Source organism: Miscanthus floridulus, chromosome 17 (genome assembly GCF_019320115.1).
Source record: "Miscanthus floridulus cultivar M001 chromosome 17, ASM1932011v1, whole genome shotgun sequence".
Taxonomy (NCBI): Eukaryota; Viridiplantae; Streptophyta; class Magnoliopsida; order Poales; family Poaceae; genus Miscanthus; species Miscanthus floridulus.
The window spans coordinates 61,100,623-61,117,018 of NC_089596.1; the positions used below are offsets into that span (position 1 = coordinate 61,100,623).

The 16,396-nt window shown below is 43.5% G+C and overlaps 2 protein-coding genes and 1 pseudogene across 2 annotated transcripts in view; 2 read left to right on the forward strand and 1 right to left on the reverse strand.

Annotated features, from left to right (window-relative positions):
- LOC136516829 (WD repeat-containing protein 55-like) overlaps window positions 1–7,953 on the reverse strand; it is a 34,709-nt gene extending 26,756 nt beyond the window's left edge. Inside the window, exons 1-9 of the mRNA XM_066510320.1 lie at window positions 7,804–7,953; window positions 7,658–7,690; window positions 7,267–7,331; window positions 6,912–6,999; window positions 6,759–6,831; window positions 6,345–6,451; window positions 5,956–5,998; window positions 5,755–5,811; window positions 5,586–5,662 (exon numbers count right to left, since the gene is read on the reverse strand). Coding sequence (XP_066366417.1) covers window positions 5,586–5,662; window positions 5,755–5,811; window positions 5,956–5,998; window positions 6,345–6,451; window positions 6,759–6,831; window positions 6,912–6,999; window positions 7,267–7,331; window positions 7,658–7,690; window positions 7,804–7,898 — 638 coding nt within the window. The 5' untranslated portion in view covers window positions 7,899–7,953. The remainder of the gene's footprint in view (window positions 1–5,585; window positions 5,663–5,754; window positions 5,812–5,955; window positions 5,999–6,344; window positions 6,452–6,758; window positions 6,832–6,911; window positions 7,000–7,266; window positions 7,332–7,657; window positions 7,691–7,803) is intronic.
- Window positions 7,954–10,409: 2,456 nt separating this feature from the next.
- LOC136515680 (uncharacterized) lies at window positions 10,410–11,679 on the forward strand (annotated as a pseudogene).
- A 312-nt stretch (window positions 11,680–11,991) lies between these two features.
- On the forward strand, window positions 11,992–13,270 carry LOC136515681 (uncharacterized). The gene is made up of 3 exons (XM_066509205.1): window positions 11,992–12,191; window positions 12,297–13,169; window positions 13,240–13,270. Exons 1-3 carry the CDS (start codon window positions 11,992–11,994, stop codon window positions 13,268–13,270), a joined length of 1,104 nt encoding a protein of 367 aa, XP_066365302.1.
- The last annotated feature ends 3,126 nt before the right edge of the window (window positions 13,271–16,396 follow it).

A 16,396-nucleotide genomic window follows, 5' to 3' on the forward strand; every position in this document is an offset into this window, starting at 1 on the left:
GTTGCCGAACTGCACCGAGCCACGAATAGAGGTGTCGAGGTCGGAGAAGAGCTCGCGATGGCCGGTCATGTGGTGGGTAGCGCCGCTGTCGAGGTACCAGCCATCCAACTTGTCCTCGCCGGAGCCGGTTTTGAGGAACGCACGAGCCCGGGGTTCGTCGATGTCGAGGTTGGAGTCGGCCTTGGAGCAGAGGATGTCCTCTGTTTCCAGCTCCAGGAAGTCGTGGGCGAGAAATAGAGCCACCTCGTCATCATCCGCCTCCGCGAGATGCGCCGCGCCGCCACGCTCGCGTCGAGGCTGAGGGCAATCCTTCGCACAGTGGCCGCCGTGATGGCAGTTGAGGCAGGTATCGTCGTGGTTCACCTTGCGTTCGCCGCCGGCGCCACTAGCCTTTCCTCCTTGCCCACCGCCGCCACGGTTGCCCCGCTTGCCATGGCCGCCACGGTTCTTCCTCGAGATCGTCCACCATCTTCAGCCTTTCGGCGACCTCTTCGATGGTGAGGTCCTGGAAGTCGAGGAGGGTCTCGATCGCGATCTTCAGCTGGGCGTACTTCTTCGGTGCCGCACGTAGAAGCTTCTCCACCGCCTGCTCCTTGTCGAGGTCCTTGTCACCGTGGCAGGCCATCTGCTGCTTCAGCGCGGAGAGGTGGAGGGTGAAGTCCTCGACATGCTCACCGGGACGGAAGGCGAGGTTCTCCCACTCCATGCGCAGCCGCTGCAGCGTGGCGCGACGGACGAGGTCGACGCCGATGCACGCCGCGACGATGGAGTCCCATGCCTCCTTGGCCGTCGCCTTGTCCGCAAGTGGTGCGCCCATCTCCAGTGGTACCCTAGCGATGATGGCCTCGAGCGCGCGCTGATCGTCATGGTACGGGAGGTCACCGTACTCGATGGCGTCCCAGAGCTGGCGTGCCTGCATCTTCACCTTCATGAGCAGGCTCCACTCGTGGTAGTTGGTCTTCGTCAGCATCGACCATGGCGTCCCCGTGCCGGAGTCCTTGTACACCGTCTTGACGGCCGCTGGCGACCCGCGACGGCCTCCGCGTCCCCGACGGCGCTCCGGAGATGGCGATGGGATTCGGCGGCGCACCGGGCTCCGTGACAGCTCCCTAGGCTGCCACTCCAACTCCGCGCGTAGTGCGGCGGCCGTGTTGGCCGCTGCCTGCCTGGTTGCCTCGATCGCCTGCGCGGTTGCGGCCTCTACCGCGGCCAGGTGCTCAACGCGATCGGCGCCAAGATTGACCACCACTCCTCCGCCTATGTTGGTGGCTGCGGCGGCTGCTGCTGCTCTCAGGGCGCGCTCGCTGGAGGTGGACATGGCCTCTGCTCTCTCCTAACCAGGCTCTGATACCAATTGTTGCAAGTAGCTAGACAAGTGGAATTTCTCCTGCCAGAGGGCAGCTTGGCACTTAGTTGCTTGATTGCATTATATAGGAATAGCAAGCTTGGGATACAAGAAGTTCTCAACTACTACAGCATATTCTAGTGCATAAAGTAGATGCTAGCTTGGATGCTAAGGCACCTGAAAACAGCTAGACAGTGAGTAGTAAATAGCTAAGTAGATAACTAGATACATAGGTAAGCACTAGGCTAAACCCTCACAAAATTGGTCCCACCAATGATAGTAACAATGATGATTAGAGAAAAAATATTGGTAGGAAACATACAAGCAATAACTCCGCCTATGGTGGGGCGCCTTTGGTGTCCCAGCATAGCAGGTCCCAAGTCCTGGTAAAGGAGGAGGGTTGTGTTAGGCGTGGCGAGCCAATGTAAAAACTTAGCCACTTAAATGGAGATGAAACCCGAAAGAAAATCGTTGGGGCGTAACCCTCTTAGCGACGCGCCATATCGGAACCCGGGTATGGTGTTAAATGGGCAAGGGCCGGGTCGTCACCCCCGTGACGCGCCGTGTCGTGATCTGGGCATGGTGTCAAGTAACCAAGGATCGGGTCGTCGCTTCCTTAGTGGCGCGCTACATCGGTGCCCGAGTGTAGTGAAAAATGAGCAAGGGTCTTCGCATCAGAGTCGACGGGTGCGAAGGGTAAGGAAGCTAGTCGAACCAACTAGGATCCGTTTAGGTAGTTGGAATGTAGGGTCACTTACAGGTAAGTTAAGAGAATTAGTTGATACCGCGACTAGGAGGCGTGTAAATATATTATGCGTTCAAGAGACTAAATGGAAGGGTCAGAAGGCAAAGGAGATGGACAATACAGGTTTCAAGCTTTGGTACACAGGGACAGTCGCGAATAGAAATGGAGTAAGAGTTTTGATTGATAAGAGCCTCAAGAATGGTGTGGTGGGAGTGAGAAGGCGAGGAGATAGGATTATCTTAGTCAAGCTTGTCGTTGGTGATATGGTATTGAACGTAATTAGTGCGTATGCCCCCCAAGTAGGCCTCGACGAGAGTGTTAAGAGACAGTTCTGGGAAGACTTAGATGGCCTGGTTAGAGCTATACCTAGTAGTGAGAAGCTTTTTATAGGAGGAGATCTTAATGGACATGTAGGTACTACAAGCGCAGGTTTCGAGGCAGTTCATGGAGGTTTTGGGTATGGTAGTAGGAATCAGGAGGGGGAGGAAGTTCTGGACTTCGCGGTAGCTTTTGACCTGATGATAGCCAACACTTTCTTTAGAAAGAGAGAATCTCATCTAGTGACCTTCAGTAGCGGACAACACTGTAACCAGATTGACTTTGTCCTCGCAAGAAGAAAGGACAAACGAGCATGCTTGGATTGCAAGGTGATACCAGGGGAGTGTGTTGTTTCTCAATATAAGCTTTTGGTGGCAGATTTTCGTTTTCAGGTGCGTGCCCGTAGGGATAAACAAGCTAAGATTGAAAGAATAAAGTGGTGGAAACTGAAAGGGGAGACGTCAGAGGTATTTAGGGAAAGGGTTATCAAAGAGGGCTCTTGGAAGGAAGAAGACGACATAAACAATATGTGGGACAAGATGGCAACCAACATTCGGAAGGTAGCCTCAGAGGTGTGTGGAGTAACCAAAGGAATGGGACGCGAGGCTAAAGATACTTGGTGGTGGAACGAGGAAGTCCAAAGGGCTATTAAGGAGAAGAAAGAATGCTATAGACTCTTGTACCATGATAGGAGTGCGGACAACATAGAGAAGTACAAGGTGGCAAAGAAGACTGCAAAGCGAGCTGTAAGTGTGGCAAAGGGTAGAGCGTACGAGGATCTTTACCAACATTTGAGTACGAAGGAAGGAGAGAAGGACATTTATAGGATGGCTAGGGTTCGTGAGAGAAAGACACGGGACTTCAACCAAGTTAAGTGCATTAAGGATGAAAGGGAGCATCTCTTGGTAAAGGAGGATGAGATCCGACATCGATGGCAAGAGTATTTTGACAAATTGTTCAATGGTGAAAATATGGACACAACCTTTCAGTTGGATGACTCTTTTGATGACACCAATAGGCGCTTTGTGCGGGGAATCCAAGAATCTGAGGTCAGAGAGGCGGCGATGAGACCGGATGGTATCCCAATCGAGGTGTGGAGATGCCTCGGGGACATAGTTGTAGTATGGTTAACCAAGCTGTTCAACCATATTTTTCGATCGAACAAGATGCCTGATGAGTGGAGGAGAAGTATATTGGTACCGGTCTACAAGAATAAAGGGGATATTCAAAGTTGTATAAATTACCGGGGAATTAAGTTGATGAGCCATACTATGAAGCTATGGGAGAGAGTTATCGAGCATCGCTTGAGAGCAATAACGCGGGTCTCTATGAACCAATTTGGTTTCATGCCCGAAAGGTCAACCATGGAAGCCATTTTCTTAATAAGACAAGTTATGGAGCGGTATAGGGAGAAGAAGAAGGACCTACACATGGTTTTTATTGACTTGGAGAAGGCTTATGATAAAATACCAAGGAATGTTATGTGGTGGGCTTTGGACAAACATAAAGTCCCAACGAAGTATGTCGGGCTCATTAAGGACATGTACAACAATGTTGTGACTAGAGTTCGAACAAGTGATGGAGACACGGATGACTTCCCGATTAGGATAGGACTACATCAAGGGTCAGCTTTGAGCCCTTATTTGTTTGCTTTAGTGATGGATGAGGTCACAAGGGACATACAAGGGGACATCCCTTTGTGTATGCTTTTCGCGGACGATGTAGTGCTAGTTGATGAAAGCCGGACAGGAGTGAATCAGAAACTGGAGTTATGGCGGGAGACTTTGGAGTCCAAAGGTTTTAGACTTAGTAGAACTAAAACTGAGTATATGAGATGTGACTTCGGCACTACTACTCGAGAGGAGGAAGATGTTAGTTTGGAAGGTCAAGTAGTGCCTATGAAGGATACTTTTCGATATTTAGGATCAATGCTACAGAGGGACGGGGATATTGATGAAGATGTTAGCCATAGAATCAAAGCAGGGTGGATGAAGTGGCGGCAAGCGTCTGGTGTCCTATGTGACAAAAGGGTACCACAGAAGCTAAAAGACAAGTTTTATAGGACGGCGATTAGACCTGCTATGTTGTATGGTGCAGAATGTTGGCCTACGAAAAGACGACATATTCAACAGCTAAGTGTCGCGGAAATGCGTATGTTGCGTTGGATTTGCGGTCATACAAGAAGGGATCGAGTTCGGAACGATGATATACGTGAGAGATTAGGGGTAGCGCCAATTGAAGAAAAGCTTGTCCAACACCGGTTGAGATGGTTTGGACATGTGCAACGGAGACCTCCAGATGCACCAGTGCGTAGTGGAATCCTAAGTCAGGATAGTAACGTGAAGAGAGGTAGAGGAAGACCGAAGTTGACTTGGGTAGAGGCAATAAAAGGAGACTTGAAAGGATGGAATATACCTAAAGACTTAGCCTTAGATAGGAGTGCTTGGAAGACAGCTATTCACGTGCCTGAACCTTGATTGTTTCTGTTGGGTTTCAACTCTAGCCTACCCCAACTTGTTTGGGACTTAAAGGCTTTGTTGTTGGTTGTTGGTTGTTGGAAACATACAAGCAATGTTTATAAGCATCAAATCAAAATATTAGGGAACGCCGCATCCAGAGAACTATGTTGATGAAATGATGGGGTTCCCTCGTTCCAAATTATAGGTCAGTTTGGTTTGTCCTAAAACAAATTTTTTTAACTTTGACCAAGTTTATAAAAAAAACACCAACATCTACAACATAAAAAAAAGGGCGTACCCAGTGCAGAGAGCTCCTGCTCTGTGCGGGGTCTGGGGAAGGGTGTCAGTGGCAAGCCTTACCCTCGCCTGTGCAATGCGAGGAGACCGCGACTCGAACCCGGGACCTTCCGGTCACAGGCGGTAAGACTCTACCGCTTGCACCAGGCCCGCCCTTCAACATCTACAACATCAAATTAGTTTAATTAACTTCTTCATGAAATATGTTTTGATAATGCATTTAGCTTGTATATGTTACTATATTTTTCTAAAAAATTGATCAAAGTTAGTTTGACTTAGGACATAGCCAAAGTAAACTATAATTTAGAACAGAGGACGTACTATACATATAGCATTAGATAAGATAAGTTTCGTCAATGAAGTTTTATCTTTGTGCTATTTTATTTCAGCAGTTAGTGTTGTGTGATGAAAATACGGTTACCTGCAATCTTTAAAGTATCCCCATGAATATAATAAGAGCGCTCCACTTGGAGTTCCACAAACAACCTTTTTACCATTCTGAGAGTCACAAAGAATAATTTAAAATTCAATTATCATGACAACAGGACAGAAATGTTGCTCAACAAAAACTGTTTGCCAAATATAGCTACCTTCATTACCACCAAGGATAGCAACTCATCTTCTGAAAATTCAGATCGTGATCTTACCTGGTATCAAATCAGAAACAGTTACAAGATTACAAGTCAACTTACAATAATTCATCAGTAAATGATAACCATTGATAAGAAGTCCTAAAACACGAAATTCAACACATTAGAAGCAAGAATCGATGTACTCCAAGGGAAACTCACTTTATTCCTCCGCAGGTTGTTCACAGACAAAGTTCCATCCCCACTACAAGGAAACAAAGAAGTTTAACCCTTAGTTACCATGTATCATGCACAGAATAGGTGTCAATAAATTTGACAGGCAAATGGTTTGCAAATAAATACATCTTCAGTGACTCATAGAATTTCTTTTGTTAGCTAGTATTAAAAAGATCATATCAAATTACTTAATAACTACTCTACATGAAGTAGCAGTTAAGTGCAGAGCTAAAAACAGGAGTATTTATGCCTGCTTCATGACAAAAAATTGGGAAATAAAATAAAAGGATTGGTGAAAATATTTAGTTATTTGCCATGCAGACAACATTTCAGCTGTGTTTGATACATCTCAACTGCAGGGAATCTAGTTGTACCTTGTGGCCAGTATCTGATTTGAGTCAGCCACATAGGTCATATCTGAAATGTAATCATCATGGACTTCAAAACTGTTGCAGCAAGATCGTTCCCGGGTATCCCATACCTAAAATTAAAGGAATGAGGATAACTAAGTCAAAAATTACATTATACATCTAACAGAAGATAATTGCATATAAAACACTTTTTCTGCAAAAGGAGCCATCTCAAAAACGTCACAAAAACAGACATAAGTGAACATTTCTGTAACAGTGATTTCAGTATGCTTGGCACAAGCATTGCTATATAAATAAGCTTGTTAATGCTTATTTTCATATGACCCCGAAATGTGAAGGTACTGGAAACAAAATGATGAAACTGAACTGTATTGTAGCACCTATACATCTTAGGCCAGCAGACTTACTGCTTCATACCTTAATGCAGCCTTCATCATCACCTGTGGCAATCGTAGATTCAGTAAGACAGACAAGGCGGTTTATGGCATTCCTAAAATCAAGTTACAAATGGGCCAATGTTTAGTTCCACAAATAAAATAAATACTAGCACTGAAAACTAACAAAACTCACTCATGTGCATCCTCCAAGCGGGCAATGGGCTTGCCTGATTCTACATCAGAGGCAAGAACTGAGCAATCAGCTGACCCCGACAAAATCACTGAACCAAACCACAACATCAAGAAAACCATCAGGATATGGTTAGCGGACATAAGGCATGCAACATGATCTATCAAGGTGTGCTCCCGTCCCAATTAGTTCCAGATTGTCATTGCCAGCTTAAAGCTGCTAATTTTGTAGTATCGTGTTTGAAGCATTACAGAGTGAGAAACAAAGATCAGAATGATCCATAAAATGCAGTGCAAGCGGGTACACAGGTTGGCAGGTATATAACATAATTCGATAACAAAATGCAGTAAGGCATTACCTTTTCCTGAGTCCACAAAACGAACAGCTCTGCATGACTCCTTGTGAGCTTTTACCGAAAATAACCTTAGTATCAAACAAAAACGAAGTGAATATCAATCTCTAAGGTACGGAATCAACCTTCGAATTGCCAAAGCATAAGTGCATAACCTCAATGAAAGACTTCAGAATCACGGAATGCACTAACCACATGATATTTCTATCTTTGCAATTCAATTCAAGTCAGCATTTAGAGACTACATGGTTATAGAAACTGTGGGCACACCTAAGCAAAAACCAAGGAACACTAATCTGATGCTATAAGCAAAGCAACACAGTGCCGAGCACCGCAAGGCAGAATTCTAAGTGTGAAATTAACAGAGCAGGAGCAGCAACAGAACTTCCGTGAGTACCTCTCAGGCTGCGACTCCGGGCCGTAGCGGAACCTATGAAACCAACCAGATTGGAAGCGGTTAGTCTGTGCCGGTAAGAACAAGCAAACTGGAACGGGAAACTTGGAAAGGGATAGGGTTTAGTGTGTGCGGTTCGGAGGGCGTACAGGCAGAGCTCGCCGGTGATGAGGGAGGTGACGACGAGGGGGGAGGACGGGTGGAAGTCGAGGTCGAAGGGTAGTTCCTCGTGGAGCGCCTCCATCGCGGCGGCTGGCAGAGTGGGAGGCGGGCGGCGGCGCGGCTGACGGAGAAGGAAACTGCCGTGGGAGGGCGTCTCGGGCAGCTGGGCTATAAGGACTGAGAAAAGACAACACGCATACGGCCGTTTTCAGATAGCTGGGCTGGACTTGCTCAAAAAAAAAAGATAGCTGGACATGTGTAACGGGCTCCGAAGTACTCGCGCTGAGGGTCCAAACGAGCGGAAAGCGTCGCTGCCAACCAGTCCGATGGCAGACCTGCGCCGACCGCCCTCCCTCATATTATGTCCTGGCTTTAGTTTGGCCCAACAGCAGTTTCGGCCCATAATTCCACGCAGAAGCGATGACTGCCGTTCGACCTGCAGTCGGAGCACTCGATCGGTCTACGTTCCGTCCTAGGTGAGTTTTTCTCTTTTTTTTTCTATTTCCATTTCTTTTTCTTTTCTTCTACTATTTCTTTTTCCTTTCTCTTTTCTCTTTTATTTTTTTGTTGTGTTCTATTATTCTTTCTTTTCTTCTATTTCTTTTTTTCTTTCCTTTCTTTTTTCATTTTTCCTTTTCGGTACTCTTTTATTATTCTTTTTGTTTTCATTTTATATATTCTTTTTTTATTGTATGTTTTCCTTTTCTTTTTTCTTTCCTTTCATTCTTTCATTTTCTTTTTCTTTTTTGATTTTTCTGGACTTTTGTCATTCTTTTCATTTTCTTTATTCTTTTACTATTTTTATTTTACTCTATTAATTTTTATTTCCTTTTATTTTCCTTTTTTCTTTCCTTGCTTCTATTTAGTTTTTTGTTTTTGTTTTTTCTTATATTTTCAACATTTATACATTTTTAATTTCTTTTTTGATAGAGTTAATAATTTTGTTTATTTCATTTTCTATTTTTGTATTTTATTTTTTCCTTTCTTTTCTTCTATTTATAATTTTATGTTTTTGTTTTTTATTTATAGACACGCGTGATGTTCATGTAGTATACATGTGATGTTCTATGATGTATTTTTTTATGTCCGTGACTACAAATATGATGTTCCACGATGTATTTTATGATGTTCAGCAAGCATACATTGATGTACTAGGATATATTTTGTGATGTTCGCTAGCTTTTTTCTTCTTTTTATTTGACTCTAATTAATTAGTTCACTAATCTTATTATTTTATATTTTATGATTTTTTGTATTGTTCACGTAGTATACATATGATGTTCTATACTATATTTTATAATGTTCGTGTAGTGTTAATGTGATGTTCTACGATGTATTTTGTGATGTTCAGTAAGCATAAATTGATGTTCTAGATATATTTTGTGATGTTCGGTAACACTTTTTCTTATTTTTTTACTCTAATTAATTATTTCACTAATTATATTATTTTATTTTATATTTCATGGTATTTGTGATGTTTACGTAGTATACATATGATGTTCTATGCTATATTTAGTTATATTCGTGTAATGTTAATGTGATGTTCTATGATATATTTTGTAGGAGAAATTGGCTGGCGGACACCCATAGTGGTGGTCGTTTGCTGGCGGACACCCAAAGTGGAGCTGTATACTAGAAGACACTCTGGTTTGTTGTAATTACGTCAGAGGACACCACGGACCGGTTTCCACCGGTTGAGGAGAGAGAGAAATTCAGTTTGGACATCCGGCGCTCCTGAGCCACGTTTGGGTCTGGTTGGACCAGATAATAACTAACCCGAGCCTAGTCTGGTTAACCGGCCCGTCCCGCCTGTTAGGGTTTTAGCGGCCGTCACTTTCCCTAATCCCACTCCCGTCGCCGCCCACTCCACTCCGGTGCCCGCCGCGACGCCGTCCACTCCGGTGCCCGCCGTCGACACCTCCAGCCTCGGCCGTCATCCACCATGGGGGGCCGAGGATCTGCAGCACCCCCACGACCCGAAGATGAAGTCCCCCAATAGGAAGAATGCACAGTGCACTGGTTGTCCGCCTAGGGTGCCTAATTTGAAATGGATTCTAAAAGGGTGAGATTTCTTGAACCCGTACTCTTTTGATTTGTATGACTGCGGATGCGTTAGAAAGGTTACGGTTTGAAATCATTTAGTTTGGATGTGGTCTTTTTTTGAATTAGGATGGATCCGACGTCCACCTGTAGATTGGCAATTAGAGTACTTGCCTATGTAGAGCAAAGACTAGATGGGCTCGATGATTATCATGTAACTACTAACTTCATGTGTGTGGTGGACAAGGATATCTTTAGTTGGATGGGTTTTTATGATTGCCTTGTTGAGGACATAGTTCATGGTAAAGATCAAGCACTGGAGGTTACTTTCTTTAACAAAACTAAGGATGAGACAGTGCGCATAGATTCTGATTCTGCTCTGCTACATGCATTTGATGTGTATTGGGACAGTAGAAGGGTGCCACTGACTGTAGAGGTTGTAGACACTGGTCCTCATTTATTACAGTCTCAAGTTTGTAATGCCAATGCATCTGGTGATACTTAGTCTGTTGTTAGCACAGAACAGAGTCAGGTCATTTGTTTGCCATTAGCTATGATTCTGCCTGATGAAAATCCAGTAGCTGTTCATACTGCTGAAGCTGTTCATAATCCAGAAGTTGTTGATAATCCAGAAGCTATTGATAATCCAGAAGGTGATGATAATCCTAAGGTTCATGATAATCCTGAGGTTGATGCTAATCCTAAGGTTGATGCAAATCCTGAGGTTGATGCTAATGCTGAGGTTGATGATAATCCTAAGGTTCGTGCTAATCCTGAGGTTGATGATAATCCTAAAGGTGATGATAATGTTGAGGTTGATGATGACTGGGGAGAGTCTAATGAAGTTGAGTATGTAGGAGTAGATGATGAGAAAGAGAAGTACAAGGATGTGCTCATTGATGATGCTGAGGACAGTGATTATTATCCTGACACTAACCTAGAAGATGATGACCCACTAGGTGTGGATGATGAGAGGGGCTGTGAGTAGGGATGAAAACGGTACGGATATTTTCCGACCGTATTCGAAACCGAATCCGTTTAGAGGGGTTGAGATCTATCCGTATCCGAGTCCGGATATCCAACATCTGATACCGTATCCGTATCCGAATACTCAAATCGCATATTTATGATATCGATATCCAATCGTATCCTATCCGACATAGTTGACACTATCCGTATTCGAATCTGAATCCGGACAGAAATATGAAAACAAATGTAATATCGGTGATATTCGTCCGTATCTGATCCGTTTTCATCCCTGGCTGTGAGGGTGTGGTGCATGTGACTGACATAGAGAACCCTAAGATAGCTCTTGGTGTTACTTTTGAAGATGGTTTATGTTTTAAGAGGTGTATTAGGCAATATGTTGTGCTTAATGAAGTTGAACTTGCAGTTCCTTATAGTGAGTCACGATGGTATAGAGCACATTGTAAGGCCAAGAGGTGTAGGTGGAGGATTCATGCATCTTAGTGTGAAGATGGGAGGACATGGCAGGTATTGATTCAGTTATTGATTGAGTTATTGATTCAGTTATTGATTCAGTGTTACTAACTCTTCACTTTGTTTCCTTATTTTATTGATGGGTGGAGATTAAGAAGTTACCACACAAGCATAACTGTGCCAGCACAGGCAAAGTGCAAAGGAATTGTATGGCTACCAATCATTGGGTCAAGGACAGAGTCATAAATTGGCTTAGGAAAGATCCAACTCTTGGTCCTAAAGTTTTGAAGGGCAAGTTAGAGGACAAGTACTGCATCCAGGTGAGCTACTACGTTGTTTGGGACGGCCAGCAAATGGCCCTAGATGAGATATTGGGTGGCTAGGAGGACAGCTTTGTACATGTCTTTTCTTGGAAAAGAGAAATTAAGAAGAGGAGTCCTGGCAGTATTGTAGAGGTTGAGTGAGATGTTGAGAATAACAAAAGAAGATTCAGTAGGATATTTGAAGCACTGAAGCCATGCATTGATGGCTTCCTTGAAGGTTGCAGACCTTATCTAGGTATTGACTCCACAGTTTTGACAGCAAAGTGGAAGGGGCAGTTAGCAGCTGCAGTAGGGATTGATGGCCACAACTGGATGTTCCCAGTGGCCTATGGAGTATTTGGCAGTGAAACCAAGGACAACTAGGAATGGTTCATGAAGATGCTACATAAGGCTATTGGTTCCCCACCTGGTCTTGTTATTTCAACTGATGCAGGTAAAGGAATAGATAAGGCAGTTACTAAAGTCTTCACAAATGGTGTAGAGCACAGAGAATGCATGAGGTATCTTGTGAAGAATTTCCAGAAGAGATTTAGGGGTGAAGTGTTTGAAAAGAACTTGTGGCCTGCATCAAGGTGCTATAGGCAAACAACCCATGATAGACACTGGAATGAGATGCTTAAGGCATGCCCAAAGGCAACAACCTGGCTGATGGACAATCATAAATAGCTATGGGCAAGGTCAAAGTTCAGCACAACAAGCAAATGTGACTATGTCACCAACAACATAGCTGAGACCTTCAATAGTTGGATCAGGGAAGAGAAGTCCTTACCTGTTCTAGATCTCATGGACAAGATAAGGCAATTGATCATGGAGAGGTTTTGCACAAGGAGGCAGCTGGCCTCAAAGTTGTCTGGGTTTAAGGTTTTGCCTCATTTCATGAAGGAACTGCACAACAAAAGTAGAAATCTGAAGTACACCATTCACAGGAGTGGCCCAATGGTTGGAGAAGTAGGAGTGAATAAGGACCTAGTCCCATGGAGGTTCATTGTTGATCTGGAAAAGAAAGAATGCACTTGTAGAGGTTGGCAGTTAACTGGTTTGCCTTGTGTGCATGCCATAGCTTACATTAGCACAAGAAGAGTAGAATTGGAGGACTTTGTGGACCCTTACTACTCTATAGAAATGTTCAAAGCAGCTTATGCAACTGTTGTGGCTCCTATGCCAGGCAAAGAAGAATGGGAAAAGGTGGACATTGGCTTCACTCTCCTTCCTCCTAAATGCAATAGAGCAGTAGGAAGGCCAAGGAAAAGAAGGCTGGTTGGTGCTGAGGAAGATGGGTCAAGCAGCAGGGGGAAGAAAAGGTGTAAAAGGTGTGGTGGATTTGGCCACCTCCAAAAAACCTGCAATAAAACTGTCCTAGACCCTGATGCACCACCACCTGCACCACCAAAGAAGAGGAAGACTTATAAGCCAAAAGTGGTTGAGATTATAGAGACCACAGATGACCCATCTAAGAAGAAGAAGAAGAGAAAGGCCTCCTCCATGGGGAAACAACCCAAGAAGAAGAAGGCAACTCCTGCTGAGCCTACACCTCCTAAACAAGCTACACAGTACGTGATCCATCTCTTGCCTTCATTTCAGTTAGTTTACTACATCTTAACCACATGTTTCATCTTGCAGGGTTCCAAACTCCCCAGTCACTAGGACCTAGGCCAAACACCAAGTGGTAGATAGCTCAAGGCCCCTAACTAGGAGTCAGGCTTCCTCACAGCTACCAGGCAGTCCAAGCGCTTGCACTAGGAGCAAGAGGGCCTTGAAGGACTTGTAGGCACTACAAGCAACACAGAAAGAGAAGAAAGATTATGTGCTTTTCTATGCTTTTGTGGCTTCTGTGGCATATGAACACTGCTAGAACAAACTGCAACAGCTGGAGGGTATTGTAGTTGGTATTGTATTGAACTGCGTATTGTAGTGAACTGGGTATTGTAGTGAACTTGGTATTGTAGTGAACTTGGTATTGTATTGCACTGAACTTGGTATTGTATTCTAGTCAACTTAGTATGGTTGTTGTGCCACCTACCTTTTAATGGTAATGTTGCTTGCTGTATTCAAGTTGGTAATGATTAAAATATATTAAACTTGGCAACAAAGCTCAGAACTCCTACAAAGCACATGGCAACATTCACAAACATTACAAAACAAAGTAAAGTTCATGCATTGTTCATCCACATGGCAACAAAGCAAAGTAAAGTTCATGCATTGTTCAGTCAGATAACTGCATTCCATTCATTTCACAAACATTACAAAGCAAAGTTCATGCATTGTTCATCCACATGGCAACAAAGCACATTGCAACAAAGCTTAGAACTCCTACAAACCACATTCATCCACCTATTCACTCTCTGCTCTCCAGCTATTCTACTCATAGCAGCCCTCTGAAAAGAAACAACATTGGTCAGGTTCAATAGAGACTTATCCAAAGCCTTCAAGCCTGACATCACTGCTGCAGCATCCACGCCATCTCCTGTGCTCGGTGGCTTCCACATGAAGAAACCGCACTGGCCGTTGCCCTGTTCACGCCGAAGAACACAAGATTGGGATGAACCCTAGATCAGGATTTCAAAAGGCCAAAATGGACCACAAATAAATGAAATGAAAATAACTCACCCAGTCTCGATTCCTGCAAGTATAGAACTGCTTGTCTGGGTTGTTTTGTGTTCTCGATGTCCGCTCCACAACAGTCACCATCCTACAGAAAGGGCACAGTGGCTGCGCCTCTCTCACTCCACGCGAACCTATCGAGGACGAAGCGTCCGAGCCTATCGCCATCTTGCACCGGCCTTTGCTTGCCCTTTTCTGTCGACGACGCCCGCCCGCAGCCATCGCCGCCGCCGCCGCTTCCTTTGTCGTGGAGACGGGGGAGACTGAGACAGATTAAGACGAGCCGGTTAACTAGACCAGGCTTGGGTCGGTTATTAGCTGGTCCAACCAGACCCAAACGTGGCTCAGGGGCACCGGATGTCTAAACTGAATTTTTCTCTCTCCTCAACCGGTGGAAATCGGCCCGCGGTGTCTTCTGGCATAATTACAACAAACCAGAGTGTCTTCAAGCATATAGCTCTACTTTGGGTGTCCGCCAGCAAACGACCAACACTGTGGGTGTCCGGCAGCCAATTTCCCCTATTTTATAATGTGCGATAGCATCTTTTCTTCTTTTTATTTGACTATAATTAATTACTTCACTAATTTTAATTTTATTTTATATTTTTATATTTTATTATTTATGTGACGTTCACGTAGTATACATATAATGTTCTGTGTTATTTTTTGTGATGATTGTCTAGTGTTAATATGATGTTCGACGACTATCTTTAAATATATACTCATCATGAGATAAATATTCATTAAAAATTTTATCGAAATGTATCCTTGTGGGGGCTTGTTTTGAGGAGTTTATTGCAAGGAACACGATAGTGTAATCAAATTTTAATTAGGATACTTAGTTTAGAATTTATGACTTTTTTTTACTTCAAAAAGCATGGGATGTGCTGACATCAGTATTTTTGGTTTTAGTGCATGGCTGCTGCTTGGCATGCCAGCACGTTACGTGAGAAACAGCCCGTGAAGGTCCAAGATAATTAAGGCCATGTTTAGTTCACTCCCAATTCCAGAATTTAGCACTATGCAAAAAGAAGATTCCCCGTCACATTAAATTTGTGGTACATGCATGGAGTACTAAATGTTGACGAAATCAAAAACTAATTGCACAGTTTGGTTGTACTTTACAAGACGAACGTTTTAAGCCTAATTAGTCAACGTTTGGACAATTATTACCAAATAAAAACAAAACGGTACTGTTGCTACAGTGTTTGGCACACTATCTTAAAGCGCGCGTAGGGAGAGGGTCAACGTGGGATATCTGCCACCCAGGTCGACACCTAGGTGCCCCCCAAATGAGATCTGATCGCATCTCTCTGTGTTCCTGTGTTGCTCCAAAAAAATTCTCACAATACTTTGGTACATTTGGAAAGTCAGAAATGAAAAAAGATTCAATTCCAAATCATGGATGGTTTGGCAGGTTCACAATGAAGTAGCTGCACATATTTTAGCCAACAATGCAGCTCATTCCTAAGATATTAACGGCCAGGAAATCTTAGGAAACCACCTACCCAATCAAAACCATCGGCCATTTAGGCTACCATGCAACAACAGTATTTTCTGTTACAACGCACGAGCATTTTTTATAGTGTATATGTATAAGTATATTGGTATTTATAATGTCTTGTAAGTATCTCTAGATAGATTAATTAATAGATGAATATAGTTTGATAATAGAGAAATATTAAAAAAAACTTGACCCATGGTTTTGCTTAAGAAAAAAGGATTTGCTCAAATTCAGGTGCCTGAATTTTAGTTTCCTTTCAGACGACGGTTAATGCATATATTTTATACTACGATTACAGATTTTGTTTGTTGCAATTTTTGTAAACGCAATCTGTAATTTTCGGAACCGAGAATAAAAAACCCATTATATAAAACCACAAACCCGATAAAATTTGATTTGTGTTGGCACAAAGACAATTAAAAATTTACAATTATTTTTTATAGGAAAACAAGGATAAAATTTGATATGGTAGAACCGTCTAATCTAATATCTCTCAGGAGTGTTTGTCTTTCATTAGACACTAAGTACTCAAGGGAGGATACTAAATTACGTAGTTCCGTCAAGCACACTCTAAGGGAGAACCCGAAAATTCATATTTTTCCATCAGGATCACAAATAAGAGAATAAAGCTTACAACATTCTTAAGTCAAATCTTACATCACTTTCCATACA

Coding starts and splice junctions, on each gene's coding strand:
- LOC136515681 (XM_066509205.1), top strand. CDS start 11,992: ATGAAGATGCTACATAAGGCTATTGGTTCCCCACCTGGTCTTGTTATT. Junction 12,192..12,296: donor AACTTGTGGCCTGCATCAAG/GTGCTATAGGCA, acceptor GCTATGGGCAAG/GTCAAAGTTCAGCACAACAA. Junction 13,170..13,239: donor CCTCCTAAACAAGCTACACA/GTACGTGATCCA, acceptor TTCATCTTGCAG/GGTTCCAAACTCCCCAGTCA.